The following is an 18,002-nucleotide window of genomic DNA, read 5'->3' on the forward strand; positions in this document are numbered from 1 at the left end:
CTAGGAATACAAAGACACAAAGAAAAAATCCCCCCAATATCTGCCCTCAAGGGGCTCATAGCCTAATAGGGGGAAAATACACAAACCACAGACAGGATAAATTGGAGATGATCTACAGAGGAAAACCATTAGCATTAAGGGGGATCAGAAATGCTTGCCTTGGAAATAGTGAGCTTAGAAGTGTATTGTTTATAATATGCTCATTAATCTCATAATATGTTAAAGTTAATGCTTTGCTCTTATATGTTATATTACATGTGTAGAAATAACAATAACAAGCTTAATAATAACATAGCACTTCAAGATTTGCAAAGTACTTTGTAAATATTATCTCATTTTATCCTTACAACAACCTTGGAAGGTGGGTGTGTATCCCCATTTTACAAGAAACTCAGGCAGACAAAGGTTTAACAACTTGCCTAGGGTCATACAGATAGTTAAATGTCTGAGGTAGGATTTGAACTCAGGTTTCCTGACTCCAAATCCATTTAACTGCTCACCAGTCTGGGAATAGATAGATGAGTCTTCTCCAAGTTTGGAGAACATGGAAGGCCATTCAGCTTCAGGACTTTGATGGGTCTATAATTCACTGAGGTGTGGGTACTCCCTCTAGCACAAATCACATCCCACTCACAATGTCTCATCCAGTGGAACTCATATCTGTTTGTTCCTCATAAGTCCTCTGTATCAGAAGTCCACCCAATGGGGCTGGGGATCTCCTCCATTTCTTAACATTGGGCCAATACTAATGGAATATGTGAATGACCCATTTCTTTATCATTTGCTCTCACTTCATTACCAAACTGGTCTTTTATTTCTGGTACTATCCTTCTCACTACTTCTCCAGTGCCACCCAGAGATATTCTATACCAAAATAAATGCCACACACTTTGAAAATATAGAAACTCAGAGTTGGAAGTGACCTGGTCCAGAGGCTCTCTGGTCCAGCCTGAATAGGGATTCGCCCCCTACATATCCCTTAAAAGTGGTAATTCACACTCTTTTGGAAGACCTACTGTGACTGAGAGTTCAGGATTGACTGTAATGAAAATGTAGTTTTCTCTCACTTGAGAAAAAGGTGGGGGGAATGGTGAGAAGGCGTGGCTGAGAGACCAATCACGTGACTGTTTTGCAAGTACATCTGTAAATCACACCAGCTGGCTGGGTGAATGACTCATCCTTTCATGTTGCAGTGACCGTGAGGAGTCGTGGGGATTTCATGGGATTCCTGCTCCAGGCTCGCAGAGTTTCTAATGACCAAATTGCTGGCACCTTCGTTTTCATCCCTTCTGGTTCCAAACTGATGTCTTGTTTTGAAGAGGCCAATACAGTCACCCACTCGGACAAATCCCCAAAGAGAAATCTGTCTTTTGTGTGGAAGGCACCACACCAACCCACTGGGGACATCAAGTTCTTGTAAGCTGGGAAAGAGAAAGAGATTTGTGTCTTGGCACCTGGGTTTTCTATAACAGGCATAGATAAAATGGCTCCTCCCCTTGTCTCAGCCACAGAGGAGCCAATGGTGCCCCATCTTGCCCCATGGCATGGCCACATTGGCCATTTAAGCTTTAGTTTAGAGTGATGGTCATTTGTTTGTGTTCTCCAGATTTAGAGATCCAAGGGCAACCACAGGCATGGACTGCAGACAGCTTTGGCCTATGGCTATTCTGTTCCTAAAAGTTACTTCTCTTCTAATAATACCCCAGAATTGGGGATGACCTAGCTGTGATGACCAAGCTATGTACCCTTTCATGGCTACATCCATCCCCAGGAGAATCTAAGATCCTTAAGGGCAAAGATTATTTGGGGATTTCTTTTTTATTTAATTTATCCTCAACATCTAGCAAAGTACCTAGCACAACAGTAGGTACTTAATGAATGTTTGTTGAATTAATTTGAAATGAATAATTGCCACTAACTTGCTTCCACTCTTTGGTTCTGGATTTTCTTTGGAGGTGGCAGTGGGTATGTACAAAAAAATTGGTGCACTTTGAATTGGGCAGCCAGGTGGCACAGTGGATAGAGTGCTAGACCTGGAGTCAAGAATATCTAAATTAATCTGACTTCCGACACTCACCAGCTGTGTGACCCTGGACAAATCACCTTAGCCTTATTTGCCTCAGTTTCTTCATCTGTAAAATGAGCTGGAGAAGGAAATGGCAAGCCACTCCAGTATCTTTGCCAAGAAAACCCCAATTTGGGTCACAAGGACTGAACAGCAACAGCATTTTGAGTTAATTTCCTTTGTATGAAACTTTTCTTTTTTCAAAGTCCTTTAACACCCATCATCCCACTTGATTGTTACAACTCCTATATGAGTTAGGTCAGATGGCCATTAATAATTAAAACATCAACTAGCCACAACATAGAGCTTCAAGGATTGCAAAGGACTGCCACATTTGATCCTCACAACAACCCTTTCAGGTTAGGGCTATTATTGTATACATTTTACAGTGAGGAAACTCAGGCAGATAGAGGTTAGATGACTTGCCAAGCATCCTATAGTTATTAGTGTCTAAGTCGAATTTGAATTCAGATCTTCCTGACTCCAAGTCTAGCCCTCCAGCCATAGAGGAAATGGAGGCACAGAATATAAACAAAGCATGTCAACAAAAGCCATAATTATATAGTTGGGAAAGGGAGGAGTATTTTAATAGGCAAATAATGTCAGAATGGCTGAGACTTGTCTTCAGTGAAATACTTAAATAGAAGCAGTTTCCCTTAACCTCTCAACCTACTTTCCCTCTTCTGTCTGTCTTTCCCCAATAACAATGTATTCAGTTGAGTTAGATCTAAAACTTGGTTCCTGATTTTGACATTGGCTTTCTGTGTGACCTCAGGCACCTTTATTCACCCAACTCTTTAGGACCTATTTTTCCTATCTCAACAATGAGAATAGTGACACAGTCCAACTGTTATGAAGTGCCTACTGTGTTTGTCCCTGTGTTTGTCTTTCATTCTCAAAGAGGACCGCGGCATCAGGGAGATGATGTCATGACTTGCAGTTGACTTGGATTTGAGGGAGGGAGGGCTGTACAAGGTCACCAGCCTCACTTTCTCCTCCAGAGCCATATGGACACAGTGACCAGATATTCATCAGGATAACTGGAGATGACCAGGATGCACTGGGAGACCCTGGCCCTTGTGGGCTAAGGTCTTTTCAAGTTCTCACTTTGAGAGGTAACATCCATTCAGTGAATAGGCAGGATACTGTTCTCCCTCTAAGAAGATAAAATGTTTGAATTGGATAAGATCCCTACCTTTCTCCACACCAGTAATCTCTATCTCAGGACAGTATGTTGACAAATGAGTTCATAGGATTTCAGGCTGAAAGAAACCTTAGAGATCATTTGATCCAATGCTTCTCTAACTTTTTGATCTCAAGACCCCTTTACAATCTTAAAAATGATTCAGGACACCAAAGAGTTATGTCTATTGATGTTTGTCATAGTAGAAATTAAAACTGATAAATATTTAAAATATTTATTAATTCATTTAAAATAGCAATAATATACCCATTTTATTATAATAAAAGCAACATATTTTTATGGCAAAATAACTATTTTCTAAACAAAATAAATTGGGAGATTGACATTGTTTTAAATATTTTTGCAATCTCTTTAATGCCTGACTTAATAAAAAATATATCTGCTTCTCTATTTAATCTGTGGAGATATGTTGTTTTGGTTGAAGTATATAAACAAAATCCAGTCTCACATAGATATATAGTTGGAAAAGGGAAGAGTATTTTAATAGGCAAATAATGTCAGTATTATTATGAAAATAGTTTTAACCTCACTGAGCCTCTAAAAGGTTCTCAAGGACCCCCAGAGGTGCTTGGATTATACACTTGAGAACTACTGATTCATTTTATAGGAGAAGAAACTGAGTCCCAGAAAGGTTACACAGGTAGTAAGTAGCAGAGTGACAATTTGATTCCATTCCTTCCTATTTCAAATATGGAGTCCCATGCTGTACATGGGCTTTTCCTAGAATGAGGAATTGGATATGTGAAAAGTATTTATAATGGTTAACCATAAAACTACACCAACTACTAAATTGATTACTTTTCATTACATATTAATTATAAATTTAATTAATTATAAAACTGGTTAATAACATCACAGTAATAATTAGTACTACAATTGAAAATGAAACTTTTTATTTAGATCTAATCATTCATAAGGCTATGAAACTATGCAGTAGAAAGAGCAATAAGCTTAGAAATCAGACAACCTGGGTTCAAATCCTGGCTTTGCTACTTATTTGTGACATCAGGTAAGTAATCTCTCTAGGTAATCTCTAAACCTCTCTAGGCCTCAGTTTCCTCATCTATAAACGAGAGTGTTTGACTAGTTTACTTTTAAAGGCTCTATCAGCTCAATTTTATGAATTACTCATTCACAGTGAAATTTTTGAATGAAAGAACATAAGAGAATAACACTATGAATACCAATAATGGTCAAAGAATCACAGATTTAGGGTCGTCAGGGACCTTAGAAGTGATTGAATACAATACCCTCTTTCTGTCAATAATAGAGATGAAATTTGAACCCAAGTCCTGTGACTTCAGAGCAAGTGTGCTTTCCGCTGTACCGCACTAAGCTTATCTCTTTCAGGGCAGGTTCATTTCAAGAAAAACAAAATACTATCCTTTGAGTTACGGTATTTTATTTAATCTTCTGATTTTTTTCCTGCCCTATCGTTACCTCCCCTTCCTATTAGGATGGTCTCTAGCTTTATTCATGGGAATTACAGAGTGACTTCCTCTTTCCAAACAGTTTATCAGTAGTCCAGTCATATTTCATTTACTGGGAAAGGATTGAATCAACCATCGTGTCTCAGCAGACACAAAACAGAACGCTTTCTGATGGCAATGTGGAGCCAGCTGCAAGCCTGCAGAAACCAAATGGCCTAGAAGTCACAACCACAGGTACAGTTAATCCTCTATATTTATTTATTCATTGTCATCCTTGTCTTTCATGTTATTTATTTTCTCTTAAAAGTTACTGCCTCCAATATCCTACCTTGGCAGAGCAAGCATTGGACAGGGAAAAGCTGAGTTCACAGCCCACAGGCTTAGTTATAAGTTAAAGTTATAGTCTGCAAACTGAGAAGGGAACAAAGACAAATCCCTGATTGACCTGTGCCACCACAAACATGATTTGTCTGCTTCTGCCAAACAAATTCCCAGTCAGGCTCCAAGCTGGAGGGTCAGAGCAGCCTTGTGAAAATCCTTCGACATCTGACCCCTATGTAGAAGCCATCAGTCAGTTCCCTTAGCACCCTGAAGCTACAACAGAGAGTAAAAATAATGGAGTTCTTCCTCCCTATCCAATAGGTTCTTTTCCTATTTTTTTTGCATAGACGATCAATCATTGACTGTGTAAAAAACAAGTAGATGTGTTAGATGCTGGTATTCAATTAGAAAACAAACAGTCCATGCTCAGAAGTGTACATTCTCCTGGAGATGGGAGTAGTGATAGAGATACAACATCTGGCAAAGGCCAGAGTTGTTCTTGGGTTGAACCAGAGTAATCTGGTATCCAGGCTTATTGGGTGCCTTGAAGCTGTTCTAGAGTCTCTGGGAAAAAAAGAGAGGAAATATGACTTGCTTAAAAATCACTGGTATCAGGAGAACAGTTTATAAAATAGTGACAACATTGTAAAGACAAACAACTTTATAAGGCTTAAGGACTCTCATCAACATAATGACCAACCACAATTTCAGAGGACTTAAGATAAAGTATACAACCCATCTCCCGACCAAGTGGTAAGGGACTCTGTGAAGACTGAGACATATTTTTGGACACGGCCAATGTGGGAATTTTTTTTTTTTTTGCTTTACTACGCATATTTGGTACAAGAGCTTTGTTTTTCTTTTTCTCCCCTCTCCCCCTAGGGGGTGAAGTTGGAGAGAAAAAAATAGATTTTCCTCAATTTTTTAGGCTTTATTCATTAAAAAAAAATTTCTAAAGGCAAAAAAAGCACTGAATCATAGATTTAGAGTTGGAAAGACTCTGTGTGTGTGTGTGTGTGTGTGTGTGTGTGTGTGTGTGTGTGTGTGTGTGTGTGTGTGTGTACACAGTAGAAAACCTAGTCCAATCCTCTCATTTTGCAAGTGAGGAAATCAAGGCTCAGTTTCAGGGATTTGCCCAAATTTTAAAATCACAGAGTTGGTAAATGCCAGCACTAGACCCTAGATCTTTTGACTCTAGCACTACCCTTTCTTCACTACACTAGGCTCTCTTCCACATGACATTACCCCTCTTGGCCCTCCCTACCTCTCCCCACCCCCCCAAATTTTCTAGTTCAAAGTCAATTGTGGATTTCACCAAAATGTTCTTTGGTATTGTGATTTTGGTATTTGGCTTGTGAAAACAAATTCCCTTCGGCTATATCTTCGTAGGCTCATAGATTTAAAGCCAAAAAGAAGGAACCTTAGAGGTCATCTAATCAATCCCATCTTTCTATAGATGAGAAAATTGAGCCCAGAGAAGTTATGCAGGTAATAACTAACAAAGTCAGAGCTTGGACCCAGGTCCTCTCCTTCCAAGCCCAGCTCTCTCTTCAAAATACTACAAAACACATTGACATGATTTAATATTACTAATTACACTTTTTTTATACAGATAAATTTATCTCTTAAAATCATAATTGCATCTAACTGACAAGTCCCAGGCTATTGATCCATACCTATAATCTATTCAAAACCATTTACTTTCTCTTTTTATTTAACTACCCTAGCAAAACTAAACTACAAGCAACCAAATTCTTCATTTATTTGCCCTCTTCTATATCCATATTTTCCTGCTTCTCTGAAAGAGAACTCATATCTCTTCTTTGGGGCCAAGCTTGGTCATTATTACCCAGCGCTCAATTCTGATTTTTTCTTTTGTTCTTTCCAATTTCGTCATTGTAATAATCATGCACATTCCACCATCACTGCCCCTCTCTGTTTACTTCACTTTGCGTCAGTTTATATGTCTTCCCATTCTCTCTGTATTCTTCATTTTTATCTTTTCTAAAAGTACAGTAGTATTCCATTCCATTCTCATATTACAAGTTTCCTGTGCTACTTAATGTTTTGCTACTACAAAAAGTTGTTATTAATATTTTGAATTCTTACTTTGACCTGTATCTGTAAAAATTCACCAATGTATTTGTTGAAGCCAGGTTCTCACTCATTACCCAATTTAATCTAGCTGGTCAGTTCAGTAAGCCAGAGTAAGAACAGAGAGATAACCTTATTCATTCATTCATTTATGTATTTGTCTACTTATTTATTTTGGTTTAGGCAGAGCAGGTGATATTTGACTGACCAGAGTCCAGACCAGCTTTGTGCAGTGGTCAGCATTTCAATGGTATTCATACATCTGTATTGCTTCTTTTATCAACCTTTATTCCAGTGATCCGTTTCCCTCCAATATCATAATTGGTTTTGTTTTGTTCTTTAATTAAAAAATGTTGAGATAAAGCAGCCAAATTTCAGCCAGTCCCATGCTACTGAACACAAATTCATAATTCTTATTTTCTCTATGTCTTATCCAGTCTTGTTAACCAGAATGAAGAAAGGTTGGTTGGGCAGCAGACATATACTTGGTTGGAATTGAGGTCCAGCTCACTCTCCTGCCATGGCTGGTCTAATTGCCAATGATATGGCAACAGAAGCCAAATCTTCAGCTGGTATCCTTGGGTCCTTGAATTCTGCTCTTTCTGAATTAGAGTCAGTTCAGTTTCCAGTCCTGAAAGGGCCAAAGAAAGCCAAATGACCACTTTGATTGGCAATCAAGAAGAGTGATGCCAGGCATTCGGCCTTTAAAGAAACTGATGGCTTCATTGCTTGCATTGGGCCTTCTATTTTTTTTTTTCATTTTTAAATGCTTTATTAACTTCTGATTTACATCATTTATTTCCACCAGATTTTGAGTTACAAATTTTCTCCCCATTTTTCCCCTACCCACCACCCCAGAATGGCAGTCCCACAGGATATCCCCTCCTCCAATCTGCTCTCTCCCATATCTTCTCCCATACACCCTTAGACTTTTCCAGTAGGGCATGGTGGATTTCTATGCCCCAGTGCCTGTATATCTTCTTTCCCAATTACATGTAAGATAGTATTAATAATAGTATATATGTATATATAATTTAAACATTTGATTTTAAAACTTTGAATTCCAGATTCATTCCCTTCCTCCCTTGTCACCCACCCTTACTGGGAAGATAAGCAGTTCAGTATAGGTTGTACATGTGTAGCTAATGCAAAACATTAACATAGTAGATATATTGTAAAAGACTGACTATATTTCCCTCCCTCCTATCTTACCACCCACTTGTTCTATTCTCTACTTTGATCCTGTCCCTTTTCAAAAGTGAGTGCTTCCTAGGGGTGGCTAGGTGGTGCAGTGAGTAAAGCGCCAGCCCTGGAGTCAGGAGGACCCAAGTTCGGTTCTAGCCTCAGACACTTAACACCCACACAAAAAAACCTAGCTGTGTAACCTTGGACAAGTTACTTAACCCCAATTGCCCTCCAAAAAGCAAAAAAAAAAAAGTGAGTGCTTACAACTTCCCTCCCCCCGAGCCTGCCCTCCCTTCCATCATCCCCCCTCTCATCCCCTTCCCCCTACTCTCCTGTAGGGTGATACTCTATTTAGTGTGTTTCATTCCCTCCCTGAGCCAAATTCAGTGAGAATAGGGTTGACCCATTCCCTTTTGCCTTCCTATTTTTCCCCTCCATTTTAACCTCTTACCCTTGCCTCTTCTTTATGAGATAGTTTACCCCATTCTGTCTCTCTCCATCTCCTCTCATTATATTCCTCTCTCACCTCTTAATTTCCCCTTTCAAGTATCATCCCTTCCTACTAAATTGGTCCTGTGCCCTCTATCTATGTATACCTGTAAGCATATATACACACATTTACACATGTATTCATATGCCTGTATACCCTCTGATATATATTTCTATTCCCTTCAACTATTTTCATACTGAGAAAAGTTTAATCAATTGCAATTATCATTTTTCCATGTAGGAATGTTAATAGTTCATCTTTGATCAGTGGCTTATGATTTCTTTTCCCTGTTTACCTTCTCAAGCTTCTCTTGCTTCTTGTATCTGGATGTCAGATTTTCTATTCAACTCTGATTTTTTCATTAAGAATGCTTGGAAAGAAAAAAAAAGAATTCTTGAAAGTCCTCTATTCCACTAAATGACCATATTTTCCCCTGAAAGATGATACTCAGTTTTGCTGGGTAGGTGATTCTTATTTTTAATCCCAGCTCTTCTGCCCTCCAGAATATCCTATTCCAGGCCCTTCGATCCCTCAGTGTAGAAGCTGCTAGATCCTGTGTTATTCTGATTGTGTTTCCACAATATTCAAATTGTTTCTTCCTGGCTGCTTGTAATATTCTCTCCTTGATTTGGGAATTCCAGAACCTGGCTATAATATTCTTAGGAGTTTTCTTTTGGGGATCTTTTTCGGGAGGTGATTGGTGGATTCTTTCAATCTCTATTTTGCCCTCTGGTTCTAAAACATCAGGGCAATTTTCCTTGAGAATTTCTTGGAGGATGATTTCTAGGTTCTTTCCCTGATCATGGCTTTCAGGTAGTCCAATAATTTTTAAATTATCTCTCCTGGATCTATTTTCCAGGTCAGTGTTTTCTTCCATGGGATATTTCACATTGCCTTCTATTCTTTCATTTCTTTGGATCTGTTTAACATCATTTTGATTTCTCTTAAAGTCATTAGCTTCCCTTTGCTCCAATCTAAATCCAAGGGAACAATTCTCCTCATTGAGCTTTTGAGATTCTTTTTCCATCTGGAAAATTTGGCTTTTTAAGGCATTCTTCTCCTCATTGCCTTTTTGAGCCTCTTTTGCCATTTGAATCAGTCTATTTTTTAAGGTGTGATTTTCCTCAGTCAGGCTGTTGACTCTCAGTTCATAATTTTCTTGCATTGTTCTCATTTCTCTTCCCAATTTTTCCTCCACTTCTCTTATCTGCTTCTTAAGGTCCTCTATGGCCTGTAACCAGCTCGTATTTTCCTTTGAAGCTTTTGGTGCAGGCGTTCTGACTTCACTGTCTTCCTCCTGTTCCATGCTTTGCTCCTTTTTGTCTCCAAAATAGGAGTCTAAGGTTGGAGTCTTCTGTTTGTTTTGCTTCCTTTTTCTGGTCATGTCACCCCTCAGTCTCTTGACCCCTGGGCTTTTTGCTACAGTAGGACTCTGCCACCAGACAGGGGAGCTTTTGTCCCAAATGCTGGGGTTTTCTCAGCTGCCAGAGGTATTAGTTGCGTGCCCTCTCTGAAGCCTCCACACACTTTGACAAGCTGGTCACACACCCCAGGACCTCCACCCTAGACTGCAATCTAGATCCAAACAGGTTAAAGCAAGAGCGATTACCCCTCAGACTGGTCTCTTGGTCCCTCTACACTCTGTAGGCCAGGAGCTGAAGCTGCCACATGGAGTTGGCTGTTCCAGGTATCTCAGCGGCTTCTCACCCTGGGGGCAAAAGCCTATGCTCTCCCAACTACTGGTTCTAAAGTCTACACTGCACTGACCTCTTACTTTGTTCTTCGCATCTATGTGTTGATGAATCTGGAAACAGCCACAGCTGCTGGTGATCTGGAGTCCCTCCAGCCGGCAGCTGGTCAGGCCCACCCTGGGGCTAAAACTCTGGCCCCTGGGGGGCCTGGGCTCAGCTCCCAGAGTGCTGCACTGGCCAGTTCTTGCCAGCCTGCCAGGCTGTCCTCAGCGGGTGGTTAGCTTCTCTGTGTCATTTTGTGGGTTCTGCAGCTCCAAAATTTGTTTAGAGTCCCTTTTACATGGATTGGGGAAGGTGGAAGCCGGAACTGCAGGGAGATCCTGCTTCTACTCTGCCATCTTGACCCTGCTCCTATCATGGGGCCTTCTACTAATGGACAGATCAGTTTTTGATGCTGAGAAACTGGAATAGCCTACATGTAATGGTTTCTCCTTTAGGCCTGTTAGGAAGACCCAATATTCATCCTTGGTTTTAGTAATAACCAATAAGAGTAATAATAACAAATTACATTTCTATGGTGCTTTAAGGTTTGCAAATTACTTTCCTCTCAATGTAGGGCTGCCTGAGCATGCTTGGTTTATGCTAGGTAGGTTGAAGAAATTGCAAAACTTGCTTTTGAATCCTGCTTCTCCTACTTGCTAGCTGTATAATCAGGGCAAGTTTCTTAAACTCTCAGAGTTATTTCCTTCTCTGTAAGAATGTATGAAGATTATAGTAACCTTTAGTGCCCACATCACAATACTATTATGAAGATTAAGTGAGAAAATGTATGTAAAAAAGCAAATTGTAAAGCATTAACTTAATGTTTGTTCTAATTATTACTCTAGCAACTTGAAGTACAAAGCTGAAGCATTAATACTTGGGGGAGGGATGCATTTTCACCTGAGATGGATAATTGAACAGACTATTTTTTTTTTTTTTGTGAGGAATGAACTAGATAATTATTTCAAGTTCTCACATCATTCCCACCAGTGGTATGCTTGACTTGGTGCAATAGCAATAGCTAACTATTAAGAGTTAAAGCCAAGGGGTGGCCAGGTAGCACAGCAAGTAAGAGCACCGGCTCCAGTGTTGAGAAGACCTGGAGATCGAATCCCGGGCTCAGACACTTAGCACCCACCCAGAAACACCTGGCCGTGTAACCTTGAGCAAGTTACTTAACCCCAATTGCTTAGGGGCGGCCAGGTGGCTCATCGAGTAAGAGCACCGGCTCCAGTGTCGTGATGACCTGGATCAAATCCGGGCTCAGATACTCAGCACCACACCCAGAAATAACTGGCCGTGTAACCTTGAGCAAGTTACTTAACCCTGATTGCTTTAAAAAAAAAAAAAGAGTTAAAGCCAAGATTTAAATTTAGATCTTCTAGTACCAAATCTAGGACAATTAAATGGCACAGTGCCTAGAGTGGACTTGGAATCAGGAAAACCAGAGTTCAAATCCAGTTTCAGACACTTATTAGCTATATGACCTTGGGTAAGTCACTTAACCCTGCTTGCCTTGGTTTCCTCATCTGTAAAAAAGAGCTGGACAAGAAAATGTCAAACCAGTCCAGTGTTTTGTCAAGAAAACCTCAAAAGGCTCCCAGAGAGTCAGACATGACTGAAAAACAACTAAACCACAGTTCAAAATCCATGACTTTTTTTAAACCTCTCTGCCATGCTTTATTTTATAACATGCTTGTTTTTGTGCTCAATACAAAGATCACACCATTGCTCTTTCTTTGTTGTGTTTTTGGGTCTCTATTTCCTTAGTTTCTAGGCCCCACATCCCTCTTACATGGCATACACAGTCAGCAGAGATGGCTGTTGTCAGTCAGACTGGAACATCAGTGACAGACAGCTTGGAGCCTGTTTTTGGTTGCCCGACTACAGAGGTTCCCGAGGATGAAGTGAATCTTCTGAAACCCTCTCCTCTCCGTGATGCATCAGTAGTGGCCAGTAGCAGTGACCAAAGAGGGCAGCCTGACTGGGACAGTCATCGCACAGGCAGTGACCAAACCTTAGAACCATCACTTGATTTCCAAGGACTGGAGAAAACTTTGACGTTGGGAAGCTTCACATTTGAGGATTATGCCTCTGGTCACAACATTCACAATTGGTATTGGGCTAGCAGTGAGTGGGACAATTTAGCAATTTAGTGGGGCTTTGAGCCAAAGGGAACCCAGCTACTCTGTTCTTTCATTCAGCCTGCTGTGAAGTGGGTTAGCATAGGATTTGAAACTGGAAGGAACCATAGCAACGATCTAATCCAAGCCCCTCATTTTAGAGAGAAGGAAACTGAGCCCCAGACTGTTTACAGGATTTGTTCAAAACCCCCAAAGTAATAAGAAGACAGGTAAGATTCAGACCTAAAACTTTCTCTTCCACATTTAATGCATTTTCCACTACTCTGCTGTTCAAGAGTGCTAACTAAGGTCTGGCTCAGGTATTCATGTTTTTGTTTGTTTTAATAACATTTTATTTTTTCCCAATTGCATGTGAAAACAATTCTTAAATATTTAAAAAAAAATTTTTGAGCTCCAAATCCTATCCCACCTTCCCTTCCACGCTCCCTGTAGCTCAGGTGGGAATCTGTGAACTTGAATGGGAAACAAAAAATTACATCTTTATTTTTGCTAACTTCTAACTGAAATTTTTCATTCCCTTCAGCTATTTAAAAACCTTATTCTGAGAAAGGGTCTGTAGTCTTCGCCAAACCAGGACACACACACACACACACACACACACACACACACACACACACATACACACACACACACATACATGGTTGATATCCCCTGATTAAGATGATCTAGTCATTTTCGGATTAGATTAGGATAGGATTATAGGCATACAGGCTTTAGAAGAGAAGGAGGCTTTGGAATCAGATGGTCTGAGTTCATATTCAGTCCCATTGATTTGTGATATTTAAAAATTTCAAGAGACATAATTTCTGGATAATTTAATCATTTTATTAATAATGCCGGTATATTTATTAATAAAAGGATGGTCATTTGACTGTCTCTCTTGGACCAAAGACCCCTGACTACATGTAGTGCCAACACAATATTCACAGCACCAATGGTGATTATGAATATGCCAGCACAATTCTGAATCGCAAAATATAACAGACTCTCCATAGATAAGACCGAAGCAAAACATTTATTCAGACACCAGAAAACAAATCCTAACACTAGGAAACCAAATCCATCATAGAAAAACAGAAGTTAATACACCATAGCACAGCAGGGAGCCATACCGTCCTTTAGCCTTCCCACAAACACTCACAAACCTAGCTGTCTTCTTGGGTGTGTCCTCCCTCCAGCTCTAACTGCTCTGGCTCCACCCTTCAGCAAACTCCTCCCACCACAGATTCCATGTGATTACATTCAGCCTATTAGGGGGAAGAGAAGAGCTTCAAAGCAGGAAAGATCTTCAAATTCCCATTACCATTACACTGCAGTAGACTCAGAGTTTATATGCCCATGGAATAGCATGTGTTCCTGAGTGTGGCAATCAGGTCTAATTGGTTAACAATGAGAAAATGAATATTATAATGATAGGCTGGGCTATGTTACAATGAGGGTCTTGGGGCACCTGACTTGGATGACCCAAATCTTGGTCAAAGACATTTATCCATTTTCTTATCACCTCTCTGACAAAAGGGAAAATCACCATTTTCCCAGACCTGTCAGAGGAAACACAGTGAGCAGAAATGCATCCATTAGACTAAACTTGAATTTCTTTTACTCTCTTTGATTAGATCTTTTTTTTTTTTTTAAAGCAATTGGGGTTAAGTAACTTGCTCAAGGTTACACGGCCAGTTATTATTTCTGGATGTGGTGCTGAGTATCTGAGCCCGGACTTGATCCAGGTCATCCCGACACTGGAGCCGGTGCTCTTACTGGCTGAGCCACCTGGCCGCCCCTAAGCAATTGGGGTTAAGTAACTTGCTCAAGGTTACACGGCCAGGTGTTTCTGGGTGGGTGCTAAGTGTCTGAGCCCGGGATTCGATCTCCAGGTCTTCTCAACACTGGAGCCGGTGGTCTTACTCGCTGTGCTACCTGGCCGCCCCTCTTTGATTAGATCTTAATCTTCCTGGCTGGATAAGTCTTTGAGAGAGATTTCCCACACTGCTAAACTTCTGAATGACATCCTAATTCAATAATTAGTTATTAATACAAGAGAAATAATCATTCCTCTCATACTTATGTGACTTCAGTCAGGTTCCTCAGTTTCTCCACACTTTGTTTTCCTAGTCTCTAAAGCAAGGGGGTTGGATTAGATCAGCTCTAGGGTATCTCTCTCTCTCTTCAAGCTTTAAATTCATGATGGTATAAGATTAGATCACCTAATGAAACCCCTTTGTTTCTCAAGTCAAATATGCTAGAGAGCTAACTGACATGACCACTGTGGTGAACTGTGTAATGTCTCTGATTGAATCTATTTCCCACATAGAGATGTGATAGTTAGCTGAATTCAGTAACTACTGGTTTCTTTTTAGTTGTTTTATTTTGTTGGTCTAATCCTATGATGTCATTGTTTTAGGGATCAAGAATCTCTCTACCCATTTAGTCCTGCAACTTGTAATCTTAGAGAGTTTCTTGAGAAGTTAAGTGACATGCCCAAGGTCACCACAAAGCTAATCTTTATCCAGGGAAAGACCTGAACCCAGATCTTACTAATCCAAAGTCAATTCTTTTTCCTGTTCTCTCTATTGCTTTACTCTCACAAAAGTATTATAAGGACCAATCCTGGGGAATCTGATTTTAAAAAGACATCAGACCATGGTAGGAATGGTAGACCTATTGTTCTAGAAGCTTTTCAGCTCTTTTCTTCTCCTTTTCAGGACAGCAGGTGGCTTGGATTCAGACACTGCAGAGCCCTGCTTGCATTGTGATGAAGGTGAGCAGGTAAGAGGCCGAGTTCCTTGTATTTTGGCCACAGGGAAAGGGATGCTAGATTGGAGGATGTGATGAAGGAAGGACGATGGGTGGTCATCAGACTGGAACCAAAAATCAGAGAGAAGCAGAGAAAGAAGGGGACAATGAACCCATACAGTTTTTCTCCCAATCAATACCAGCCTCTCCATTACATGGAGTGTCTCTGAAGTTATCGGCAATTGTGGAAATTGATGGGTTTAGTGATTTGTTTTCCCACTTAGCCTCAGTTAGTAATTTCTCCACTCAGCCACTCTTCATAACACTGGCCTCAAAAAACCACATACGGTCTCAGAGGTTAGATCAATGGACAATATAAAATATACATGCCCACTGATTTACTATTCCTTTGAACTTTTTGAAGTAGCATAAAATAAAACATGATATAATATTTTCACTCAAATTTATCAGAAACTACAGTAAGATTAAATGGTCCCTTTTGCATGGCGTCCTGGCATGGAAAGATGTGCTAAAAGCTTTCAAACGGCTTTGAACAGATCATATTTGTTTGGAAGGCTCTTAAAGAACCCCCAACTTTAGACCTCATTCTGACCTCCCAAGCCTCAGTGGGGCTACCATTAGCCACACCACTACCATCAATAACAACTGCACGTCTGTCTACCACTTTGCTCAGGGCTCTTGAGAGCTGAGTGAGGGACTGGGGTTTTCAGTTGCTGTCTTTCAACAGGGAGTGCTCAGAACAGTTTGAACTTGAGATGGAAGAGTTTAACAACAACATAATGTGGGTTTGTTGAAAATGTCAGTGAAAGGTTCCAGGCCTGGGATCATGAACTGACTGACCTCATCTGCTTTCTCCTATTTCTTCCTGGTTTGCTTTTAAAGGAGAGGCCTGAGGCTTACAGCCTGACTCTGACCAGACCTCCCTCCTCCATGGGAGCTTCTTTCATGGATCATCTTTCCTACTCTCAGCTCATCATGGTGACCAAAGCAGAGATGCAGACCCACGGTGGGCCATCCAACTCCAGCATGGCCTCGAAGGCTTCTGCTGCCCTGAGGCAGTTGGCTCTAAGGCTGTCTGGGCTTCCAAAAACCTCTGCCAGCTTATTTCCCCAGTCCAAGTACAGGGATGCCCAAGAAGAAGGCGATGGAGAAGATAGCGCTGGAGTCCCTCATGTGACCAAGCCAGTGTCCCAGACTGTAGGCACTGGGCTAAAGGAAGATGGCTCCCCTCCAAGGTCTGGGACGGTGACCGCCCAGCTGGGGATCCTTCTTTGCCTTTCAGCTACTCTTGGGGTGACTTTGGCTGCTGGCCTGCGTTGCCTTCATGCCCAGTACTGCCGCCAGAGGACCGAAGTGTCTTTTGGTGTGCCGGACAGTGACATCACTGCAGTCAGTGACAGTAGGGAAAGAATGCACTTTCGAAAGATACGGGAGAACAGTGTCGTGTTAGTCCAAGCCCAATACAACTGGATCACCCCCAACAGTAGAGCCAAGAGAACCGCAGTCTGAAAGCCCAAGTCCAGCGACTCTTCCCCTCAGCTCTGGAGTGCCCATTAGTGGTAGGCCTGCTCCTGAGAATGCTGCCTGATAAGCGCAGGGAAGCACCAGCAACGTTATTTAGCAAGTACTCACTGCAGAGAAATGTGGAATAAGAAATATTAGCTTTATCAACAGAGAGTTCTATCAGACACTTGTTTTCTTAACATCTCTAATTTAGCTCTTCCCCCCTCTTCTTGCAATTACATGGTTCTGTTTGAAGAATTAAACCTAACACAATGAATATTGTATAACCTGCTCATTAACTAGACTCCTGTGGCCGCCAAGCTTCCTCTGTTGCCTTAAGGACCCAGCAGCGATAGAAATGCTGTCCCTCCCCCTTGTGTCAAAGTCAGCTCCTCTTGCTCTTGGAGAAAGAAAAAGGAATCTGGGGCTATTTGTCTCTTTCAAGAAAAAGAGCAGCTAACCTCGGAATTGCAGCCTTAGCTCGGATAAACCCCCTTTCGGGCTCCTCCACCCTACCCTGCTGCAAACACCCCAGGGGAAGTTTTCTTTTTAAAATGGCTAGAGTTCTGATTTAGCTGGGTAGGTGAAAGCCAGGTCAGATAATCTCTTTGCAAACCCAAAGGCCTGGCATGATGACTATGGGCATGGGAAGGCAGCAACATGGAACACTCATGGTCATACATGGTCCTGTTAGGGAATGAATGAGCCTCTTCAGCCAGTGCCAATGGAGTCTCCCCATCCCTGTCAATTAAACAGTATTTTCAAAAAGTCTTGCTCTTATGTACATGTTGTCTCTCCCATTACAATGTGATCTTCTTTAGGTCAGGGCCTACACTTTTGTCTTTTTATGTATTTTCAATACCCAGCACAGTGCCTGCTACATACTAAGAGCTTAATAAATGCTGGTTTGACTGGCTGAATACACTCAATCACTGTTGGTTTTTTGTTTCACAAAAGTAAAGCAGTCCATCTGTCTGTCAGTCTGTCTGTGTGTCTGTCTGTCTGTCTGTCTATCTATCTATCTATCTATCTATCTATCTATCTATCTATCTATCTATCTATCTATCTATCTATCTATC

The 18,002-nt window shown here is 40.9% G+C and overlaps 1 protein-coding gene across 2 annotated transcripts in view; it reads left to right on the top strand.

Moving 5' to 3' along the window:
- REELD1 (reeler domain containing 1) overlaps positions 1-17,847 on the top strand; it is a 43,930-nt gene extending 26,083 nt beyond the window's left edge. For both annotated transcript variants that reach the window (XM_069105471.1, XM_069105470.1), the window contains 5 exons: positions 1,194-1,416; positions 4,782-4,933; positions 12,293-12,638; positions 15,369-15,432; positions 16,303-17,847. In XM_069105471.1, the coding sequence (XP_068961572.1) occupies positions 1,194-1,416; positions 4,782-4,933; positions 12,293-12,638; positions 15,369-15,432; positions 16,303-16,929 (1,412 nt within the window). In that variant the 3' untranslated portion in view covers positions 16,930-17,847. The remainder of the gene's footprint in view (positions 1-1,193; positions 1,417-4,781; positions 4,934-12,292; positions 12,639-15,368; positions 15,433-16,302) is intronic.
- Positions 17,848-18,002: the final 155 nt, after the last annotated feature.

Source organism: Petaurus breviceps, unplaced genomic scaffold (genome assembly GCF_028583685.1).
Source record: "Petaurus breviceps papuanus isolate PSGF00001 unplaced genomic scaffold, PetGlider_PUasm1.0 76, whole genome shotgun sequence".
NCBI classification, from domain to species: Eukaryota; Metazoa; Chordata; class Mammalia; order Diprotodontia; family Petauridae; genus Petaurus; species Petaurus breviceps.